Source organism: Mercenaria mercenaria, chromosome 2, assembly GCF_021730395.1.
Source record: "Mercenaria mercenaria strain notata chromosome 2, MADL_Memer_1, whole genome shotgun sequence".
NCBI lineage: Eukaryota > Metazoa > Mollusca > Bivalvia > Venerida > Veneridae > Mercenaria > Mercenaria mercenaria.
Window position 1 is genome coordinate 3,531,402 of NC_069362.1, and position 25,234 is coordinate 3,556,635.

Below are 25,234 nucleotides of genomic sequence, written 5' to 3' on the forward strand. Positions count from 1 at the left end.
CAGTTTTATGAACCAGGTCTGTACTTAGTTCCCTTGAATAAACAGGTCCACAGTTTTATGAACCAGGTCTGTACATAGTTCCTCTGAATGAACAGGACCACAGTTTTATGAACCAGGTATGTACTTAGTTCCCCTGAATGAACAGGTCCACAATTTTATGAACCAAGTCTATACATAGTTCCCTTTAATTAACAGGTGTATAGTTTTAGCAACCAAGTCTGAATGAAGAGCTACACTGTTTTATGAGTTAAGTCTGTTTAAAGTTCCTCTGAAAGAACAGGTTCACAGTTTTATGAACCAAATCTGTTCATAGTTCTCTTTAATGAACAGATATACAGGTTTATGAGCCATGTGTGTACTTAGTTCCTCTAAATGCACATGTACACAGTTTTATGAATCAAATCTGTACCAAGTTCCTCTTAATGAACAGGTTCACAGTTTTAGGAATCAAGTTCATACTAAGTTCCCCCTTATAAACAGGTACACAGTTTTATGAATCAAGTCTGTACCAAGTTCCTCTTAATGAACAGGTTAACAGTTCTATGAACCAAGTTTATACTTAGTTCCCCCTTATGAATAGGTACACAGTTTTATGAATCAAGTCTGTACCAAGTTCCTCTTAATGAACAGGTACACAGTTTTATGAATCAAGTCTGTACCAAGTTCCTCTTAATGAACAGGTTCACAGTTTTATGAACCAAGTTTATACTTAGTTTCCCTTTATGAACAGGTACACAGTTTTATGAGTCAAGTCTGCACCAAGTTCCTAGCCATAAACAAGTACACAGTTTTATGGTCCAAGTCTCTACCAAGTTTCACTGAATGAACAGGTACACAGTATTTATTTGTATTCTGCAGGCATTGCTGAGAAAAGGTTTTCTTTAAACCAGAAGCCAACTGGGGGTGCTATTGAAATGTCCCCTACCAGTGGTGTAGAGTATGACACCAAGTTCTATGTTAGAGGGTATAACTTCAGTGACACAGATGATGGCTCATCTTTCCGATACAAATTTGGATATCAACTTGATACAAATTTACCAATTACATGGTTTTATGAAGGAAGTATGTTATAATTTTTCGATTTACTAATATTTTGATTTTTAACTTATTTTTACGTATATCATTTTTGTAGATAGAATTAGAGTTTACAATTAATTATTTTAATTTTGCTTATATAGTGAATCCCCTCCAAACAGGAAACCCCTGAACAAGGGAAACCCCTCCAAACTGAACAGAATTTCCCGTCCTGAAATTTGGCCTTAGAGGCATATGCTAGAGTTTCTGTATATGTATTGGGTGAAATTTTGTCCAACAATAAAATTTCTTCGAACTTTGGATATTGAAGGACAGTCATCTAACAAACAAAGACATGCAATAAAAGTCATAGGTCACCAGTACTGAAAAAGAGTTATCTGCCCATGAAAACAGCTTTCCCCCCCCCCCCAAAAAAATAACCAGTTACTGTACATGTTTCTGGTTATTGGCACAGCACACGGCATTCCAATAACCAGTTACTGTACATGTTTCTGGTTATTGGCACAGCACACGGCATTCCTATAACCTGTTACTGTACATGTTTCTGGTTATTGGCACAGCACACAGCATTCCAATAACCAGTTACTGTACGTGTTTCTGAATATTGGCACAGCACACTGCATTCCAATAACCTGTTATTGTACATATTTCTGGTTACTGGATTCTGTTCAGTACAATTTTGTTACTTTTTAGCTCGACTTTTTGAAGAAAATATAGAGCTATTGCACTCGCCCCAGCATCTATCAGAGTTATTGACTTGAAACTTGAAACTGTTATTTACTATCACAGTCTACACTAGGTGAAACAATCCCTATAACTCTGATTTGAATTTTGACAGAGGTATGCCCCTTTTTAGCTCACCTGAGCAATGCTCAGGTGAGTTTTTCTGATCACTCGATGTCCGGCGTCTGTCTGTCTGTCTGTCTGTCTGTCATCTGTCGTCTGTCAACATTTATCTTGTGTATGCGATAGAGGCTGTATTTTTCAACTGATCTTCATGAAATTTGGTCAGAATGATAACCTTGATAAAATCTAGGCCAAGTTTGAAAATGGGTCATCTGGGGTCAAAAACTAGGTCACTAGGTCAAATCAAAGAAAAACCTTGTGTATGCGATAGAGGCTGTATTTTTCAATTGATCTTCATGAATTTTAGTCAGAATGATTACCTTGATGAGATCTAGGCCGAGTTCGAAAATGGGTCATCTGGGTTCAAAAACTAGGTCACTAGGTCAAATCAAAGAAAAACCTTGTGTATGCGATAGTGGCTGTGTTTTTAACCCACCATCATCAGATGGTGGGCTATTAAAATCACTCTACGTCTGTGGTCCGTCCGTTCTTCTGTCCGTTTGTTAACAATTTCTCGTTATCGCATCTCCTCAGAAACTTCTGGGGGGATTTTGACCAAACTTTGTCAGAATGATGTATTGGTACCCTAGTTGTGTCCCCCTGAAAATCAGACTGGTTCAACAATTTATGAGTGAGTTATGGCCCTTTGTTTATTTCTATAATTTATATAGATTTATATAGGGAAAAACTGAAAACCTTCTTGTCCAAAACCACAGAGCCTAGGGCTTTGATATTTGGTATGAAGCATCATTTAGTGGTCCTCTACCAAGATGATTCAAATTATTTCTCTGGGGTCAAATATGGCCGCGCCCTGGGGGTCACATGGTTTATATAGACTTATATAGGGAAAAACTTTGAATAACCTCTTGTCCAAAACCACAGGGCCTAGGGCTTTGATATTTTGTATGTGACATCATCTAGTGGTCTTCAACTAAGATTTTTCAAATTATACCCCTAGGGTCAAATATGGCCCCGCCCTGGGGGTCATATGGTTTACATAGACTTATATAGGGAAAAACTTTGAAAATCTTCTTGTCCAAACCACAAAGCCTAGGGCTTTGATACTTGTAATGTAGCATCATCTAGTGGTTCTCTACCAAGTTTGTTCAAATTATCCTCCTAGGGTTAAATATGGCCCCGCCCCAGGGGTCACATGGTTCATATAGACTTATATAGGGAAAAGCTTTTAAAAACTACAACATTCAAACTTGGACCACATGTATATTTTTGAGTGGCAAGATGAACCTTGACATGAGTTGACCTTGATTTTGACCTAGTGACCTACTTTCACATTTCTGTAGCTAAAGCCTTCAAATTTGGACCACATGCATAGTTTCGTGTTTCAAAATGAAATTTGACATTGATTTTGACCTAGTGACCTACTTTCACATTTCTGTAGCTAAAGCCTTCAAATTTGGACCACATGCATAGTTTCGTGTTTCAAAATGAAATTTGACATTGATTTTGACCTAGTGACCTACTTTCACATTTCTCAAGCTACAGCCTTCAAATTTGGACTACATGCATAGTTTTGTGTACCAAAAAAAAACTTTGACCTTGACATTGACCTAGTGACCTACTTTCACATTTTTGAAGGTACAGGCTTCAAATTTGGACCACATGCATAGTTTTGTATTCCGAAGTAAAATTTGACCTTGATTTTGACCTAGTGACCTACTTTTACATTTCTCAAGCTACAGCCTTCAAATTTGGACCACTTGCATAGTTTTGTGTACCGAAATGAACTTTGACCTTAAGATTGACCTAGTGACCTACTTTCACATTTCTGTAGCTACAGGCTTCAAATTTAGGACCACATGCATAATTTTGTGTAACAAAACAAACTTTGACCTTGACATTGACCTAGTGACCTACTTCCACATTTTTAAGGTACAGGCTTCAAATTTGGACCACATGCATAGTTTTGTATTCCGAAAAAAAATTTGACCTTGATTTTGACCTAGTGACCTACTTTTATATTTCTCAAGCTACAGCCTTCAAATTTGGACCACATGCATAGTTTTGTGTACCGAAACAAACTTTGACCTTTACATTGACCTAGTGACCTACTTTCACATTTTTGAAGGTACAGGCTTCAAATTTGGACCACATGCATAGTTTTGTATTCCGAAGTAAAATTTGACCTGGATTTTGACCTAGTGACCTACTTTTACATTTCTCAAGCTACAGCCTTCAAATTTGGACCACTTGCATAGTTTTGTGTACCGAAATGAACTTTGACCTTAAGATTGACCTAGTGACCTACTTTCACATTTCTGTAGCTACAGGCTTCAAATTTAGGACCACATGCATAATTTTGTGTAACAAAACAAACTTTGACCTTGACATTGACCTAGTGACCTACTTTCACATTTTTGAAGGTACAGGCTTCAAATTTGGACCACATGCATATATCTGTGTTGTGTACGGAAATGAAATTTGACCTTGAGCTAGTCAATAAGTCTTGAAATTTGGATCACTCAAAAATGGCACATTGGTGGGCGCCAAGATCACTCTGTGATCTCTTGTTCAATTAATCTTCATGAATATTGGTTAGATTGATTACTTCCATGAAATCTAGGCCGAGTTTGAAAATGGGTCATCTCGGGTCAAAAACTAGGTCACTAGGTCAAATCAAAGAAAAAACTTGTGTATGCGATAGAGGCTGTATTTTTCAATTAATCTTCATGAATATTTGGTCAGAAAGATAACCTTGATGAAATCTAGGCCGAGTTCGAAAATGGGTCATTTCGGGTCAAAAACTAGGTCACTAGGTCAAATCAAAGGAAAACCTTGTGTATGCGATAGAAGCTGTATTTTTCAACTAATCTTCATGAATATTGGTCAGAATGATAACCTTGATGAAATCTAGGTCGAATTCGAAAATGGGTCATCTGGGGGTCAAAAACTAGGTCAAATCAAAGAAAAACCTTGTGTATGCGATAGAGGCTGAATTTTTCAATTGATCTTCATGAATATTGGTCAGAATGATAGCCTTGATGAAATCTAGGCCGAGTTCAAAAATGGGTCATCTCGGGTCAAAAAGTAGGTCATTAGGTCAAATCAAATAAAAACTTTGTGTATGCGATACAGGCTATATTTTTCAATTGATCTATATGAAATTAAGTCAGAATGATTGTCTTGATGAAATCTAGGTCGAATTTGAATATGGGTTATCTTGGGTCCAAAAGTAGGTCACTAGGTCAAATCAAAGGAAAACCTTGTGTATGTGATAGAGGCTGTATTTTTCAATTGATCTTCATACAATTTGGTCAGAATGATTGCCTTGATGAAATCTAGGTTCAGTTTGATTATTGTGTTTCATCTGGGGTCAAAACGTAGGTCACTAGGTTAAATCAAAGAAAAACCTCGGGTATGTGATAGAAGCTGTATTTTTCAACTGATCTTCGTGAAATTTTGTCAGAATGATTGCCTTGATGAAATCTATATCAAGTTCGAGTTTTGGTCATCTGGATTCAAAAACTAGGTCACTAGGTCAAATCAAGGCAAAACCTTGTGTATGCAATAGGGGCTGCATTTTACACTGGATTTTCATGAAATTTAGTCAGAATGGTTGCCTTGATTAAATCTAGGTCTAGTTGGAATATGGGTTGTCTAGGATCAAAAACTAGGTCACTAGGTCAAATAAAAAAAAAACCTTGTGTATGCGATAGAGGCTGTATTTTTCAATTGATCTTCATGAAATTTGGTCTGAATGATAGCCTTGATGAAATCTAGGTCAAGTTCGAATATTATCATCTTGGATCAAAAACTAGGTCACTAGGTCAAATCAAAGAAAATACTTGTTTATACTCAAGGTTTTAGCTCCATTTTTAATGATAATTGGTCAGAATATTTTTAGCTCATCTGATTTTTTGAAAAAAAATGATGAGTTATTGTCATCACTTGAGCGGTTGTCGGCGTCGGCGTCAGCGTCGGCGTCGCCTGGTTAAGTTTTATGTTTAGGTCAGCTTTTCTCCTAAACTATCAAAGCTATTGCTTTGAAACTTGGAATACTTGTTCACCATCATAAGCTGACCCTGTATAGCAAGAAACATAACTCCATCTTGCTTTTTGCAAGATTTATGGCCCCTTTTGTACTTAGAAAATATCAGATTTCTTGGTTAAGTTTTATGTTTAGGTCAACTTTTCTCCTAAACTATCAAAGCTATTGCTTTGAAACTTGGAATACTTGTTCACCATCATAAGCAGACCCTGTACATCAAGAAACATAACTCCATGTTGCTTTTTGCAAGATTTATTGCCCCTTTTGGACTTAGAAACTTTTTTTTTTATGGTTAAGTTTTATGTTTAGGTCAGCTTTTATCCTAAACTATCAAAGCTATTGCTTTAAAACTTGCAACACTTGTTCACCATCATAAGTTGACCCTGTACAGCAAGAAACATAACTCCATCCTGCTTTTTGCAAGATTTATGGCCCCTTTTGGACTTAGAAAATATCAGATTTCTTGGTTATGTTTTATGTTTAGGTCAACTTTTTCTCTTGAACTATCAAAGCTATTGCTTTGAAACTTGCAACACTTGTTGACCATCATAAGCTGACCCTGTACAGCAAGCAACATAACTCCATCCGGCTTTTTGCAATAATTATTGCCCCTTTTGGACTTAGAAAATCATTTTCTTGGTTGAGTGTTATGTTTAAGTCAACTTTTCTCATAAACTATCAAAGCTATTGCTTTAAAACTTGCAACAGTTTTTCACCATCATAAGTGGACACTGAACATTAAGAAACATAACTCTATCCTGCTTTTTGCAAGAATGATGGCCCTTTTTAGACTTAGAAAATCATGGGTAGGACAATATTTCTATTACACAAAAAAAATCAGATGAGCGTCAGCACCCGCAAGGCGGTGCTCTTGTTTTCCATGAAATCAATAGGTCACAGATGTTTACACTGTTATGATGTGTTTTTCAGGTGAGCGACCTAGGGCCATCTTGGCCCTCTTGTTTACTTAGAATTTTTTGGTTAAAGTTTTATATTTTAAACGTCCAATATCTCTATCACTATCAAAGCTATTGACTTGAAACTTAAAATAGTTATATACTATAAAAGGTTACACCATAAGAAACAATCCCCATAACTCTGATTAGAATTTTGACAGTTTTATGCCCCTTTTACTGGCAAAGCTCTAATTCAGAGTCAAGCACTGAGAAAAGTCGCAGGTGCTGTCTTACTGACAGCTCTTGTTATTATAAGGTATATGATGCTTTTATATATTTGAAGTCTATATCATTCTGTGGAATATTTGCATAAAAATATATAGAAAGATGATGGAAAACTTGAAACTAAAATAATCAACCTTTTACTTTAATAAGCAATTGACAACAATGGTGGAAAAGAAGCTCCATTCCCTGCTGGCTATGATTACCGTAGTAACAGAGTGGATGTGATCGCTAGAGCTTATGATCTTAGTGGGGCTTTCAAAGATGCCTGGTCATTTGTAACAGTAAGTATATGGAGCTATCGAGCTTTAAAGGGACACTGTGACCTTCATATAAACATTGAAATTTTAAAATATTTGAAAATCCTACACTTAAAGACTATGACTTGAATATATAATATGTACAGGAAAAGAATTATATTGTCCAGCATAACAGCAATGTGATAAACACATGACAGGCTGAAACAGAAGTCGATATTAGATTTAGCAAGATATTGCCAGATAAAAGAAAGTTTGGTACAGACAGATGAAATGTTTTCAATGTACTTAGATATAAAAAGAAAACAAAAAGTTTTAAGAAAAGCTTAAATTGAAAACCCCTTTTTTATTAGCTCATCTGATTTTTAAAAAAAAATTATGATGAGTTACTGTCATCACTTGATCGGCGTCGGCGTTGCCTGGTTAAGTTTTGTGTTTAGGTCAGCTTTTCTCCTAAACTATCAAAGCTATTGCTTTGAAACTTGCAACACTTGTTCACCATTAGTAGTTGACCCTGTACAGCAAGAAAAATAACTCCATCCTGCTTTTTGCAAGAATTATGGCCCCTTTTGGACTTAGAAAATATCAGATTTCTTGGTTAAGTTTTATGTTTAGGTCAGCTTTTCTCATAAACTATCAAAGCTATTGCTTTAAAACTTGCAACACTTGTTTGCCATCATAAGCTGACCATGCACAGCAAGAAACATAACTCTGTCCTGCTTTTTGCAAGAATTATGGCCCCTTTTAGACTTAGAAAATATCAGATTTCTTGGTTTTATGTTTAGGTCAACTTTTCTCCTAAACTATCAAAGCTTTTGCTTTAAAACTTGCAACAGTTGTTGACCATCATAAGCTGACTCAGTATATCAAGAAACATAACTCCATCCTGCTTTTTACACTTAGAAAATCATGGGTAGGACAATTTTTATATTATACAAAAAAATCAGATGAGTGTCAGCACCCGCAAAGCGGTGCTCATGTTAACATTTATTACGTTAAAGGTGACAGCACCAGATTCCGGGACAGTATCAGACATGCTGGTGAATGCAACGCAAGATGGTGGTCTTATAGACAACCTGTTTGTTGGAGCAGACATTAAGGTGGCACCGGTCAGTAATGTTATAGGAAAATTTCTCAATGAAGAAGCAGATGCTGGAGTGACTACCCCAGTTCTTACAACCAGTAAGTGGGATATATATTGTGAAATGATTTAACTTCATTGGTATGAAATTTTGTGGTTTTGGCCAAAACGGCTGTTTCATGAGGATGTTAATTTGTGGATTTCTACTCTTGAAAAGAAAATATAATTTAACTTTTGTGAATTGACTCAACCCATGAATATGAATGATTTCACAGAATACACTTATTAACCCTTAGCCTGCTAAATTTCTGTAATGGACTGGTCCATCATTCAATTTGGGCAATACCATTTATTATTCGAAGGGGTGTTTACTGAAAATTTACTGACTGAATAGCGAACAGTGCAGACCATGATCAGACTGCACGGATGTGCAGGCTGATCTTGGTCTGCACTGGTCGCAAAGGCAGAATTACTGCCGCCAGCAGGCAAAGGGTTAATTTACTTGAGCATGGTAACAGCTCATATGTAGAAAAAACTGCAAAATCATTAATTTTGTAAGGGACTACTTTCATGGATTTCATGGTTGCTTAAGAAGAATCTTGCCCATGAATTTAACTGATTTTACAATATGATTTTTTTACTTGTTATCATCAAGGTAATACCTGTTAGTAGTAGTATAGGAAAGTTTCTTATTTATATTTTGACTACTCTTGCCCTCCCAATTAGCTCAGTATGGAGAGCACAGATCTATGGATTGCAGGGTTGTACTCCATGATGATTTGATAGAGGACATTGTGTCTGAAATCATTCATCCTCATTTTTGAAATTGTGCACCTGATGGTTTCTCTGGGACTGTACACAGCCAGACCAGAGTTATGGCCCTTGACTTAGTCAAAAATATGCATAAAATGAGCCTGAAAGTTTGTGTTGTATGTATCTCATAAAGTCTTTTATTTAGGATTATTAAACATAACAGGAATATTATTAACCATGTGAAGTTGTGCACCTGGGGTTTGTTAGAGATTTCACACAGTCAGACTAGAATTATTGCCCTTGACATATTCAAAAATAAGCATAAAAGGGCATAAAAGTTTGTGTCACATGTTTCTAAAAATGTGCTTGACCTTCTGGGTTGTGGAACATAAGAGGAATATCATTCAGAATGTGAAGATGAGCACCTGAGGTTTTGTTTTGATCAGACCAGAAATATGGCTTTTGATAAAGTCAAAACATTATTAAAGAGTATATAAGTTTGTGTACCATGTTATGTCAGAAAGAATTTGACTTTAAGAGTCATAACCATTAGAGGATTGTTATATATTATGTGAAGTTTTGCACTTGGTGTTCTGTTTGGGATTTTACTCAGCCAGACCAAAGTTACTACTCCTGCACGATAATTTAAACGACAACATGTTTATATTATTGTTTGATTGTTATGGTTGTCATGCATCGTTGAACTCAAAAAGGTTGTCAATGATAAAAGTTAAGTGCATACTGTAATGTTATACAAAAATATTTTCTGTATTGAAATGTTTTAATGAAGAAAAATTATGATTATCAAACATGTTATCGTTTGAGTTATCGTGCGAGATTTATATAGTCCTTCACATAGTGATAAACAAAGTGCTTAAAAGTTTAGTTGCTTACATCTTAAAAAATGTTTCACCTATGTACTGTGACAGGAAGTGGGGGTCACAAGTGTTTGTGGAGTCACACATCTAGTTTACTGATTTTTAAGTGTTCAACAGTATTTTTCAGATAAATTCTGAAAATACAGGTTAGATCATTAATTTTCTTTTTATCGTATTAGCTACAGCAGCAAGTGTAAATGGAAGTGGTAACATGACTGATGCACAGCTTGCAGAAATACAGGCACAATCTGTAGAGGAAGGTAGAGCAAGACGAGAAAAGGTAAACATAACACTTGTATATAAAGGAAGGTAAAGCAAGTTGGGATAAGATTAAATAACACATTTATATTCAGAAAGATAGAGCAAGGCAGGAGATGGTAAACATAATATTTGTATATAGCAGAAGGTAAAGCAAGTTGGGAAAAGGTTAAATAACACATGTATATTCAGGAAGGTAGAGCAAGGTAGGAAATGGTAAACATAATATTTGTATAAAGAGGAAGGTAGAGCAAGGTGGGAAATGGTCTAATAACATATGTATATTGAGGAAGGTAGAGCAAGGTGGGAAAAGGTCAAATAACATATGTATATTGAGGAAGGTAGAGCAAGGCAGGAAATGGTAAACATAGTATTTGTATATAGAGGGAGGTAGAGCAAGTTAGGAAAAGGTTAAATAACACATGTATATTGAGGAAGGTAGAGCAAGGTGGGAAAAGGTCAAATAACACATGTATATTCAGGAAGGTAGAGCAAGGTGGGAAAAGGTCAAATAACACATGTATATTCAGGAAGGTAGAGCAAGGCAGGAAATGGTAAACATAATATTTGTATATAGAGGAAGGTAGAGCAAGGTGGGAAATGGTCTTATAACATATGTATATTGAGGAAGGTAGAGCAAGGTGGGAAAAGGTCAAATAACATATGTATATTGAGGAAGGTAGAGCAAGGCAGGAAATGGTAAACATAGTATTTGTATATAGAGGAAGGTAGAGCAAGTTGGGAAAAGGTTAAATAACACATGTATATTCAGGAAGGTAGAGCAAGGTGGGAAAAGGTCAAATAACACATGTATATTCAGGAAGGTAGAGCAAGGTAGGAAATGGTAAACATAATATTTGTATATTGAGGAAGGTAGAGCAAGGCAGGAAATGGTAAACATAATATTTGTATAAAGAGGAAGGTAGAGCAAGGTGGGAAAAGGTTAAATAACACATGTATATTGAGGAAGGTAGAGCAAGGTAGGAAATGGTAATCATAATATTTGTATATGAGGGAAGGTAGAGCAAGGCGGGAAACAGTAAGCATGACACATGTATTTAGAGGGAAAGTAATGCGGGATGGAAAAAGGTAAACATAACACATGTATATAGCGTAAGGTAGAGCTAGGCATGCATAAGTAAACATAACACTTGTATATAGCATAAGTTAGAGCTAGGTGGGGATAAGTAAACATAACACATGTATATAGCGTAAGGTAGAGCTAGGCGGGGATAAGTAAACATAACACATGTATATAGCGTAAGGTAGAGCTAGGCATGGATAAGTAAACATAACACATGTATATAGCGTAAGGTAGAGCTAGGCATGGATAAGTAAACATAACACATGTATATAGCCTAAGGTAGAGCTAGGCAGGGATAAGTAAACATAACACATGTATATAGCGTGAGGTAGAGCTAGGCGGGGATAAGTAAACATAACACATGTATATAGCATAAGTTAGAGCTAGGCGGGGATAAGTAAACATAACACTTGTATATAGCGTAAGGTAGAGCTAGGCGGGGATAAGTAAACATAACACATGTATATAGCATAAGGTAGAGCATGTATAAGTAAACATAACATGTATATAGCGTAAGGTAGAGCTAGGCATAGATAAGTAAAGATAACACATGTATATAGCCTAAGGTAGAGCTAGTCAGGGATAAGTAAACATAACACATGTATATAGCATAAGGTAGAGCTAGGCAGGGATAAGTAAACATAACACATGTATATAGCATAAGGTAAAGCTAGGCATGGATAAGTAAACATAACACATGTATATAGCGTAAGGTAGAGCTAGGCAGGGATAAGTAAAGATAACACATGTATATAGCATAAGGTAGAGCTAGTCAGGGATAAGTAAACATAACTCATGTATATAGCATAAGGTAGAGCTAGGCGAGGATAAGTAAACATAATATTTGTATATAGCAGAAGGTAAAGCAAGTTGGGAAAAGGTTAAATAACACATGTATATTCAGGAAGGTAGAGCAAGGTGGGAAATGGTAAACATAATATTTGTATAAAGAGGAAGGTAGAGCAAGGTGGGAAATTGTCTAATAACATATGTATATTGAGGAAGGTAGAGTAAGGTGGGAAAAGGTCAAATAACATATGTATATTGAGGAAGGTAGAGCAAGGCAGGAAATGGTAAACATAGTATTTGTATATAGAGGGAGGTAGAGCAAGTTAGGAAAAGGTTAGATAACACATGTATATTCAGGAAGGTAGAGCAAGGTGGGAAAAGGTCAAATAACACATGTATATTCAGGAAGGTAGAGCAAGGTGGGAAAAGGTCAAATAACACATGTATATTCAGGAAGGTAGAGCAAGGCAGGAAATGGTAAACATAATATTTGTATATAGAGGAAGGTAGAGCAAGGTGGGAAATGGTCTAATAACATATGTATATTGAGGAAGGTAGAGCAAGGTGGGAAAAGGTCAAATAACATATGTATATTGAGGAAGGTAGAGCAAGGCAGGAAATGGTAAACATAGTATTTGTATATAGAGGAAGGTAGAGCAAGTTGGGAAAAGGTTAAATAACACATGTATATTCAGGAAGGTAGAGCAAGGTGGGAAAAGGTCAAATAACACATGTATATTCAGGAAGGTAGAGCAAGGTAGGAAATGGTAAACATAATATTTGTATATTGAGGAAGGTAGAGCAAGGCAGGAAATGGTAAACATAATATTTGTATAAAGAGGAAGGTAGAGCAAGGTGGGAAAAGGTTAAAAAGCACATGTATATTGAGGAAGGTAGAGCAAGGTAGGAAATGGTAATCATAATATTTGTATATGAGGGAAGGTAGAGCAAGGCTGGAAACAGTAAGCATGACACATGTATTTAGAGGGAAAGTAACGCGGGATGGAAAAAGGTAAACATAACACATTTATATAGCGTAAGGTAGAGCTAGGCATGGATAAGTAAACATAACACTTGTATATAGCATAAGTTAGAGCTAGGTGGGGATAAGTAAACATAACACATGTATATAGCGTAAGGTAGAGCTAGGCGGGGATAAGTAAACATAACACATGTATATAGCGTAAGGTAGAGCTAGGCATGGATAAGTAAACATAACACATGTATATAGCATAAGGTAGAGCTAGGCATGGATAAGTAAACATAACACATGTATATAGCCTAAGGTAGAGCTAGGCGGGGATAAGTAAACATAACACATGTATATAGCGTGAGGTAGAGCTAGGCGGGGATAAGTAAACATAACACATGTATATAGCATAAGTTAGAGCTAGGCGGGGATAAGTAAACATAACACTTGTATATAGCGTAAGGTAGAGCTAGGCGGGGATAAGTAAACATAACACATGTATATAGCATAAGGTAGAGCATGGATAAGTAAACATAACATGTATATAGCGTAAGGTAGAGCTAGGCATAGATAAGTAAAGATAACACATGTATATAGCCTAAGGTAGAGCTAGTCAGGAATAAGTAAACATAACACATGTATATAGCATAAGGTAGAGCTAGGCAGGGATAAGTAAACATAACACATGTATATAGCATAAGGTAAAGCTAGACATGGATAAGTAAACATAACACATGTATATAGCATAAGGTAGAGCTAGGCAGGGATAAGTAAACATAACACATGTATATAGCATAAGGTAAAGCTAGACATGGATAAGTAAACATAACACATGTATATAGCATAAGGTAGAGCTAGGCAGGGATAAGTAAAGATAACACATGTATATAGCATAAGGTAGAGCTAGTCAGGGATAAGTAAACATAACTCATGTATATAGCATAAGGTAGAGCTAGGCGAGGATAAGTAAACATAACACATGTATATAGCGTAAGGTAGAGCTAGGCGGGGATAAGTAAACATGTATATAGCATAAGGTAGAGCTAGGCATGGATAAGTAAACATAACACCTGTATATAGCGTAAGGTAGAGCTAGGCATGGATAAGTAAACATAACACCTGTATGTATCGTAAGGTAGAGCTAGGCATGGATAAGTAAACATAACACCTGTATATAGCGTAAGGTAGAGCTAGGCATGGATAAGTAAAAATAACACATGTATATAGCGTAAGGTAGAGCTAGTCAGGGATAAGTAAACATAACACCTGTATATAGCGTAAGGTAGAGCTAGTCAGGGATAAGTAAACATAACACCTGTATATAGCGTAAGGTAGAGCTAGTCAGGGATAAGTAAACATAACACCTGTATGTAGCGTAAGGTAGAGCTAGGCGGGGATAAGTAAACATAACACATGTATATAGCGTAAGGTAGAGCTAGGCGGGGATAAGAAAACATAACACATGTATATAGCGTAAGGTAGAGCTAGGCGGGGATAAGTAAACATAACACATGTATATAGCATAAGGTAGAGCTAGGCGGGGATAAGTAAACATAACACATGTATATAGCATAAGGTAGAGCTAGGCGGGGATAAGTAAACATAACACTTGTATATAGCGTAAGGTAGAGCTAGGCGGGGATAAGTAAACATAACACATGTATATAGCGTAAGGTAGAGCTAGGCGGGGATAAGTAAACATAACACATGTATATAGCGTACGGTAGAGCTAGGCGGGGATAAGTAAACATAACACATGTATATAGCATAAGGTAGAGCTAGTCGGGGATAAGTAAACATAACACATGTATATATAATAGCATAAGGTAGAGCTAGTCGGGGATAAGTAAACATAACACATGTATATAGCGTAAGGTAGAGCTAGGCATGGATAAGTTAACATAACACCTGTATATAGCGTACAGTAGAGCTAGGCGGAGATAAGTAAACATAACACATGTTTATAGAGGAAGGCTAATAGAATATCACTATGTTTCATTTGAAATATATTAAATATATTCATTTATATGTTGAAATTTAGACACTTGTGATACTGATAGATACTCATTTATGAACATTTCATCTGCAGACACGTGAAGCAATCTTGTATGGGTTTGAGCGTGTTGCCCCGACAACAATGGAAGAGATGCAGACGACAAGTGCTGCCTTGGCAACATTAGCTGAGAAAGAAAATGAACTCTCTCAGACTGCTCAGGTATGGAGTGTGTAAATTGGGAATTATTCTTGAGAGTTTAATTTTCGCTTAATATACTAATGATCCGGCCCTTTTCAAATTCAGAACTTGTATGTGCTAAATGTTCAATATATTTTTTACTTCAGTGGTATGTAGTTGTGATTTCTTGGTTGGTAAAATAAGTGCTGATACAATAGAATTGTAAAATAAAGGTCACACAAAATATCACAATTTGTAGTAACTTATATAAAGGTCTGTGATTAACAGTCCTACTTATAAAGTAACTAAATTTAATTTTTTTTCTCCATTTTTAGCTCACCTCAGCAATGCTCAGGCGAGTTATTGTGATCGCTCGATGTCCGGCGTCTGGCGTCTGTCGTCTGTCAACATTTAGCTTGTGTATGCGATACAGGCTGTATTTTTAAATTGATCTTTGTGAAATTTTGTCAGAATGATTACCTTGATGAAATCTAGGCCAAGTTCGAAAATCGGTCATCTGGGATCAAAAACTAGGTCACTAGGTCAGATCAAAGAAAAACCTTGTGTATGCAATAGAGGCTGTATTTTTCAATTGATCTTCATGAATTTTGATCAGAATGATAACCTTGATGAAATCTAGGCCAGGTTTAAAAATGGGTCATCTGGGATTCAAAAACTAGGTCACTAGGTCAAAACAAAGTAAAACCTTGTGTATGCAATAGAGGCTGTATTTTTCAACTGATCTTCATGAATTTTTTTTCAGAATGATTGCCTTGATGAAATCTAGGCCAATTTCGAAAATGGGTCATATGGGATAAAAAATTAGGTCACTATGTCAAATCAAAGAAAAACCTTGTGTAGGCCAGGTTCAAAAATGGGTCATCTGGGATTCAAAAACTAGGTCACAAGGTCAGATCAAAGAAAAACCTTGTGTATGCGATAGAAGCTGTATTTTTCAATTGATCTTCATGAATTTTGGTCAGAATGATTGCCTTGATGAAATCTAGGTCAAGTTTGAATATGGGTCATCTTGGGTCAAAAACTAGGTCACTAGGTCAAATCAAAGAAAAACCTTGTGTATGCAAAAGGGGCTGCATTTTACACCGGATCTTCATGAAATTTGATCAGAATGTTTGTCTGGATGAAATCTAAGAGGAGTTAGAATATGGGTCATCTAGGTTCAAAAAGTAGGTCATTTTACACTGGATATTCAAAAAAATTTTTGTCAGAATGATTGCCTTGATGAAATCTAGATCAAGTTAGCATATGGGTCATCTGGAGTAAAAAGCTAGGTCATTACGTCAAATCAAGAAAAACCTTGTGTATGCAATAGAGACTGTATTTTTCAATTGATCTTCATGAAATTTGGTCAGAGTGATTGCCTTGATGAAATTAAGGTCAAGTTTGAAAATGGGTCATCTGGGGTCAAAAACTAGGTCGCTAGGACAAATCAAAGAAAAACGTTTTGTATGCGATAGAGGCTGTATTTTTCAATTGAGATTGATGAAATTTGGTCAGAATGATTGCATTGATCAAATCTAGGTCAAATTTGAATGTAGGTCATCTTGGCTCAAAAACTAGGTCACTAGGTCAAATTGAAGAAAATAATTGTTTACGCTTAAGAGACCACATTTTTGGTCCAATCTTAATGAAAATTGGTCAGAATATTTGTTTCCATTAAATCCCTAGGTCAAACATGTTTACACTGTTATGGTGTGTTTCTCAGGTGAGCGACCTAGGGCCATCTTGGCCCTCTTGTTTTAAATCCTTGACTAAGAAGTTACTGTGACAGAGCTCTAGATTTCTTACCTGAGGTGTATAGAATAAATTATAATGCTATATTTCTGTTTCCTATGTTGTGTTTAATTTTCTAATGATTTAAGTATTTTAGGGGCAAAACCACTACAATGAGTAGCACCTTGATCACATATATTTTTCTGAAAACAAACCTGTATGCCCAGTTTGTAAAGTTACATACGAAACACTACAGTGAGCAACGCATCAGTGGAATTTGATATTTTAAAGTGTTTTTTAAATTAAAATTTTCAGGATAGTGCAAATCTAATTTTGGACAATTATGCCAAGGTACTGGAGAAAGAGGTGTACGCATCAGCAGACGATAGGGAGGAAGCTGCCTACACACTTATTGAAGTCATTGGTAAGCCAACAACAACAAAAACAAATTTGTATTCAATTACATTGCATTGTCTACTGTTCTTTAATGATAGTCTTCTGATGAAACCTTACATAATTAATGATTGTGTCTTTATACCTTCGAAAGGATAATATGTTCTGATATTATAATGTCAGATATTTTTGCTAAATGTAAAAAGCAGTCAACTAATGCAATGTTTTCTCCTTCTGAAGCTGTGAGTATTTAAAATAATGTTCTGATGAAGATATATTTTAGCGAAATAATCAAAAACACAAAATTTACAGTACTTGCAAAGCTTGATTGTTCAACTTTATATCCATGTCATGTTGTCATGTTATCCACAAATTATTTTAAGGTTTTATGTTGTTATAATTCCTATCCTGTTCTAGGAGTTTGTTGTTTGTTGCAGGAAAGATGGCCCAGGGAGCTGGTTACCTTGCTGATAAAGCCACCAAGGAATCCAGTGATCTCGCTGCAGCCATGATTGCTACTGAGGCTGATGCAGGAGCCAGCACAACCACAACGCTCGCTCCTACAACCACTATGTCGGTGGCAGAGTATAATCTAAGACAGGACCAGCTTAAGGCTGCCACAGAAAAGGTAGGACACTATGCAGTTATATACTTCATCAGATTTGCCTTTAGTTTGGTTGTAGTGTGTTAAGAAAACCCTAAAACAGTACAAAAACTCTTGAAGAAATTGCTTGTCGGCAGGTAATAAAATGAAAATCTGATTTAATTGACCATGGAACATTAACAGTATTTCTAGCCAAGATATGACTGATTATTATCTATATGTTTGTCCTTTCCAAAAAATGAATGGTTGCCATGGAAACGGTGAAATCATATAGCTCAAGTTCCTGCTGAACAGTTTGGTACCTATGAAAAAAGTCTAGGGAGGGGTATGTGTAGACACTTTTGGCTCGCAACCTAATACAATTGTTGTAGGGAGTCTAACTCTTTATTCTGTATGTGCGTGGAAATAGTGGTCTAGCAAATTATTATGTCAGAATAACTGCAAAATTAGGACATCACCATCCTTTATTGAGAAAGGGCAATTAAAAATGCAAAAAGGTTTCAAAAGCAACTTACTTTTTAATTTCTAAATTGATATTATACAAATGATTAAATAAATATACAAGTTAAAAAATGTCAATAATACTGATAAAGATGACAGGCTGATGAATAAAAAGAATAAAGTTTCAACTTCAGCAAGTATATAGAATAATAATTGCAAGAAATGTGAAAATATCAAATGTGATTCTGTACTTCGGTGACTCTGTGTTTAGCAGTCTAAACTAATGACATAATTACCAAAGTATTTAAAGATAGAAGTCCACATTAATTGCTGTTTAAAAAGTAGATTAGGGAAAAATTACAAAGAATTTAATAAAACTCTTAGGTTAATTAGCCAAAAGAAGAACACAGAAATGATTAATATTTAATTTCTAAATCCTAGGAGAGCTTTTTAGACTTTACCAGTCTACTGAGGTGAATTCTCCCAGAATGCATTTCTTCCATAATGGGTTTAAATTAAGCATCCACTTTCTGATAAGCCATCCAACATTAATCTTACAAATCAGCTATTACCTAATCAATATTTACATAATCTATTTCTAGTATCCAGAAAAAGCTCAAAGTTTTTGCATATACTAAAAGTAACCGATGAAAATAAAACATGAAATATGCTATGATATAAAAGAAAGTAAAGATAAACTGGAAGTACTAATGACTTTAAAGTATAACCATTATTGATTTATTTATTTTGTTGGGTTTAACATCGCATCAACACAGTTATAGCGAGCTCGAAGAGCAGGCCCGAAGGGCCTGCTCGAGAATCGAGCTTTACGGTAACGCAAGTATACTTTCACACTTGGTGGGTGATGGATTTGAAAAGTTTCGTCGGAAGTTTTAAAAAAGCGCACCCTAACGGACTGGTGCTCACAGGAAGTACTTCTTTCCGGAGTGAATACAGAACTTCATTCAATTGCTAAAAATTACTCATCACTTAACAATAATGAAAAAAATGATTTCCAGTTGTTTGAAAAAAATATTGTTTTCATTTAAAAGATCAAGCATCGGCAAGAAAATGGAAAAAATGTCATAATAAGCCAAAAGAAACGGGAACGCGGTAATGACGTCACCGTGACACCGGCTTCCCATAAACTTTGCAACGTATGATATTCACTGTTATAGGTATGGTGACACTAAATGTAGACTTTTTCAGTGAATAGGTTCTCCTGAGTTCTTGTGACTAGTGAATAGTTTCTTTGTGACAAATAAATGATGCATAATATTTTCAGATAAATCCGATTTCTTTGAGCTCGCTTTGAGGCTTTGCCTTATTTCATATTAGGTCATATGGCGACTTTCCAGCTTTAATGGTGAAGGAAGACATTATTTCATCACAGGCGGGCACCTGGGTAGAACCACCGACCTTCTGTAAGCCAGCTTGATGGCTTCCTTACATGACAATTGAGGCTTGAACCCTCATAAGTGAGGGGCAAGTACTCTATGATATAAAAATAGAAATATTTATGAGAAATTCTAACAAGATCCGATTTATTTTCCTATGGAAGTATGTGTTATTATGCAACAAAATCATTTCTATGAGGAACATTAGCTTGTTACTTCCCTTGAATAGTTTTATGATAAAGCGCAAGGATAACCAAATATTACATTGGTCCCTGTCAGTTGGATTCCTCTGACTTTTTCCTTATAACCTTTATCCAAGATGTTGCGGTTGGTCAAAATAAATATGCTTTTTATGTGATAAAAACAGAGGAAGGACCAATCTGCTTCTTGAACATTATCAGGGGAAGTAACTGACTAATGTTCCCCATTACATCACAGTTATTATATCATAGTGTCAAACTTCATAGCAGCTGCACTCTGGAAAAAGACACCACACAAAACAGGCAAATATTTTATGTTGTCAGAGATGTAAATAATAATCTTTGGTCAAAATATTTTACACATATATCTAAAACAATGATTTGCTCTTGAATAAAATCATTGTTTGTGGTTTAGGTGCATTTCATTATATCGCTTGTGCTGCGCTCTCATGTTATATTTCCTACACATCTGAACTCCAAACAATGATTTTATTCAATGACAGATCAGTGTTTCAGATAAAATCCTAAATATATCAAACTGTTAGATAATGTTATGTAATACTAAAACTGTATATCATAGAACCTTGTGTTATAAAAAATTCCAGCTACTTGCTTAACATGTAGGTGAACTAGAAGATGAATTTAATACCAATGTATTATACCAAGTAACAGAACACATCAAAAGCATTATAGAAATAAAATGATAAAAAAGCATGTAAGATAGTCAAACAAAATGTTTTTGTCAGTGGATTTTGAACCCAAGTGCTTCCATGTTAAACATAAGGTGCCTCTGAGCCAATGCTTACATTTGAATATATTTGACAGTCCACAATTCATTCATTTTTTGTTGTTTCTGCAATGTTTTCATTAAGATTGAAGTAACACACTCATTCCCTCATAGGCATTCCTTGTCCAAATTCAGTTACATGATATGTCATAATAGGCATTTCTGCATTCAATGTTCAATAGGTAAAAACATCAATAACAAAACAGAAACCCATTTGATGGGTTATGTTATTGATTTACTTCAGTTGATGAGCAGGGTATAACTGTAAATAGGCATTTCTGCATTCAATGTTCAATAGGTAAAAACATCAATAACAAAACAGAAACCCATTTGATGGGTTATGTTATTGATTTACTTCGGTTGATGGGCAGGGTATAACTGTAAATGGGCCCATGTGAATTTTAGTCCCAATTTTGGTTTCGAGTAATGAGGTCTAATAGGGATGTGCATACATTTTCCCATGTTGTTTTCAATATATAGTCATTGTTTTCCAGTGTCCATAATACTCTGACATTACTTTTGAAGAGCATTTTCATTGTGGGCATCATCAAGTTTTCATCCACATGTCCTTTGATCATTAGTATGATAGGTTTGTTTAGATGACATGCCAGGTCTACCTCATTGTGGCAGTAAGCGCTAGTGCAGTAACTGTCAGACACCACCATGATGAACGCTGACGCTCTCTCGATACATCGTGCGGTTTCGTCCAGAATCAAGAAACCTGGTCGCAGGTACAAGTCGCCTCTACAGACTAGATTTCTATCTATACCAGTCATTAGCTGCAGATTTTCATTCAACTTCTCCATCAGAGAGTTGTCTACAAAATCTTTATCTTCACTGCTAGAGGATAAAAAAGCAACAAATTCATGTTGACCTTGACCTTCCTGCAACTTGTTAAAAAAAGTTATCCTGTTAGCTCTTTTCGTTGCCCAGTTTCGACGTTTATACAATATTGTCACAGTTACCACAGCAACAAGTGTAGTTAGTCCCACTGAAGTGCTTACAGAAATAATAATTGTTTTCCTATTACAGATGTCCTGTACAAGTTCAAGTGTATGATGATCAATATTTTGTTCAGAGCCATTCTCGGTAATACATCTAAGATCTGATTTAGGAATATTCACAGAATTGGTACTTGTAAGCCATTGGTGGAACACTTTTGCCTGGCACTCTGAACATGAAATAGGGTTAGATGCAAGTTGTACAACTGCTTCCATATCTCCTGTAGTGTTCAAGTTACTTATAGAAATTCCATTCAGAATCTTTATCCTGTTATGTTGGAAGTCAAGAATCTTGAGTTTTTCTAGATGATGCAGATTAAAGGTCACCTGCTCTAGGTCATTATTTGAAAGGTCAATTGTTTCAAGGTCATAATTCTGAATGAAAATGTCATCTGGAATACTTTTCAGAAAATTGTTGGATAAGTTAATCAACTTAAGATGGCTTAGCGAAATAGGTAATTGCTCAAATAATTGCGGATGCTCCTGAACCATTTTATAAAGCTCATTGCTGGATAGATCCAATGTTGTGAGATTTGGAAAACATGAAAGTATGCTTGGGTGTAAAAATTCTAGTCCATTCTGAGCCACGTCCAAATGTATAACAGTAAATATTGTGTATTTACTGCATTGCATGTTCAAGTCCAGATGTTTAATGTTGTTTTGTCTTAAAATCAGTTCTTGACTTCTCCATAGAAAAGGTTTGTTAACTTTAACTATACTGTTCATTATCCAGATATGATCACTGTCTGGAATGCAAGCACTATAATTTACAATTCTAGGACAGAAGACATAATTCCATTGGTAAGGAAAGTCATTTAAATACCATGTTTTGTTGAACATTTTTATGAATGGAATTATCCAAAACATACGTATATGACTTACATCCAAGACATGTATGTGTTCCAGGGTACTGACATCTGTGTTTTTATCAGTAATCAGATGTGATATTGGAGTGGCGGATAAATTCAAATTTTTCAGACCATTCATAAATTTTGAAACAGCTGTAATGTTTATTTCAGAGATTTTTGTCTTACTGAAATCTAGAGATGTAATATTTTTATCTTTTAGTGCTTTTACAAATTTCGTGTCTATTTTATTTGGTTCTCCATAGATATTTAAATCTGACACCTTTAAATTTTCTAATCGAGGAAATTTACCCTTTCCATCTAGACTCTGCGCTACTTCAGGGAGGTTCAGCGTTATACATCTGCTCATGTCCAACAACTTCGGAGTTTCCAGTCCAATAAAGGCATCTGGGTCAAGTTCAGTTCTTGTCACAAGATGTATATGTAGCTCTTGAAGGGTTTTTAATCCCTGGAAACATTTTGACTTCAAAAGAATTGAACCATCAGGTTCTAATACATCGTATTTTAACACAAGGGATTTCACCCTTCTCCAGTTATCAGAATTAAAATGTGAACTGTTAACTTCAAATATTTCAGATTTTTCTTTAAAATCCTGGATATGAACAGAGGAAATTCCAATTGGAATGTCTTTAGGAATGTAGTTACATGTCAGTGTTTTTGTGTCCACTCTGTCACAATGCTTCTTTAAAGCAATAACAATTGTGCAGTTTATTAGTATAAATAAAGCTGTTGATACAAAAGCCATCATCCTGAAAAATGTACAAATAAGTTTAAAGCTACAAGTATTTTAAAATCAGTCTAATCTCATAATCTACTTGGTCCCTACTTCCTTCTCTATACTGAAAACTTTTGAATAGAGATTTACCTATACAAAACCAATGCAATAGATGACTGCTCATCATTGTACATTGTTTATAAGTATTGTACCATTAAATTGACCTGTCAAAACATATTTCTGGCTTTATGGCTAATTTTATTTAGGCGTGAACAGAATGTAATGAAAGCCGGGGACAAGTTTTGACAGGTCAAATAAATTGTACAATATATTTGAAATCCACAAGCCAGTTTATTTGCAGTTTTGGTTGCTTTCAGGTGCATTTCATATACACTGCATTGAAAATGGTTAGAAAAGGAATAGGAAATGTTGCTGAAATCAGGGGTTATATAAGAGCCTGCTGTAAGTTTGGATTGAGTGTCAAATTCATACATGATGACATATGACAGTGTGTTGTTTATGGGGATAAACAAATGTCATTTTCTACAGTTTATAGGTTGCTTACAAAATTCAGTTCCCATCAGGAATCAATCAAAGATGCCCCTAATATTCAAGAAGACCCAGGTCTGCAGTTAACAAATCTAACATTTACAAGATCAGGTCCATCACTGTCATACAGTTTCTGGCACAAATGACAAACTAATGGGTTTAGCATCTGTCCACTTCATTCTGAAGAAATTTTTTAAGGTTAGGAAGATAAGTTAAGTGACCGCTGGATCCTCCATTTGCTCACCCATGAGCAGGCACGCACGAGGATGCAAATGGTGAAACAACTGTTGAAGAAGTATCCAAAATATCAGAAAAAGCTGTTTAATAGTCTCATAACTGGTGATGAGACATGGGTCCATTTTTATGAGCCCCAGCAGAAAGCTGATAACAGGGTATGGGCTCTGAAACATGCCAAAAGGCCAAGTATTGCTAAATGGACACTGACAACAAAGAAGGTGTTATTTACAATTTTCTTCAGAAATTTTGGGGCAATCATGTAAATTGCTGTTCCAAAAGGTAGGGATGTGTCTGGCAGGGATGTGCCTAATTATAATTGTAATTTAATTAATTATAATTAATTACAAATTTTGATCTAATTGAAAATAATGAATATTTAAGCACAAACTAAATTGAATTAATTGAAATTAATTAATTACTGACTTAGATTTGGGTTGTGATTGTCAATTAAATCTAATTACTTTCAATTACTTTGGGTTTTTTACTGATCACTGGGCATGTGAAATTTTCACAGCGACAGTAAATAGCCATTCTCATCCGTCAGATGTTTGTCAAAATCCCGAGAGGAATCCGGGGAATCATGGTAGACCTCTGGTATGCGAGAATGTAAATAGCTGACAGGTATTGTTGTATCAACAATCAGGTGTTAATCCCTATTCAGTTCTGTTAAGTGTGATCACTGGGTGAACATTTTAGTCACTAAACCTAATAATTATAGTAATGTACAGAAAAACTGATTTTGAAACTTATCATTCTGTGATGGTATTACACAAAGTGCACATCCTGAATTCATCAGCTCTCAAACATTCAAGCAAAATGCAGACACTGAGGTTGGCCATAAAATATCCAACATTGTAACAGACAATGCTGCAAACATGATAAAGGCTTTCAATTTTTCCTTACCTGGATTTCAAGAAGAACAATCAACAACAGAAGGTGATAGTGATAATGAATCTTTTGTCATTTGATTTGTCTCACATGAATGTCAGTGTGTACATTTGC

General features: G+C 35.5%; 1 protein-coding gene across 1 annotated transcript in view; it reads left to right on the plus strand.

Moving 5' to 3' along the window:
• LOC123561917 (uncharacterized) overlaps positions 1–25,234 on the plus strand; it is a 133,346-nt gene that overhangs the window by 36,182 nt on the left and 71,930 nt on the right. The window contains exons 17-23 of the mRNA XM_053537693.1: positions 859–1,062; positions 7,219–7,349; positions 8,324–8,504; positions 10,214–10,314; positions 15,225–15,350; positions 17,358–17,466; positions 17,873–18,063. Of these exons, the coding sequence (XP_053393668.1) occupies positions 859–1,062; positions 7,219–7,349; positions 8,324–8,504; positions 10,214–10,314; positions 15,225–15,350; positions 17,358–17,466; positions 17,873–18,063 (1,043 nt within the window). The remainder of the gene's footprint in view (positions 1–858; positions 1,063–7,218; positions 7,350–8,323; positions 8,505–10,213; positions 10,315–15,224; positions 15,351–17,357; positions 17,467–17,872; positions 18,064–25,234) is intronic.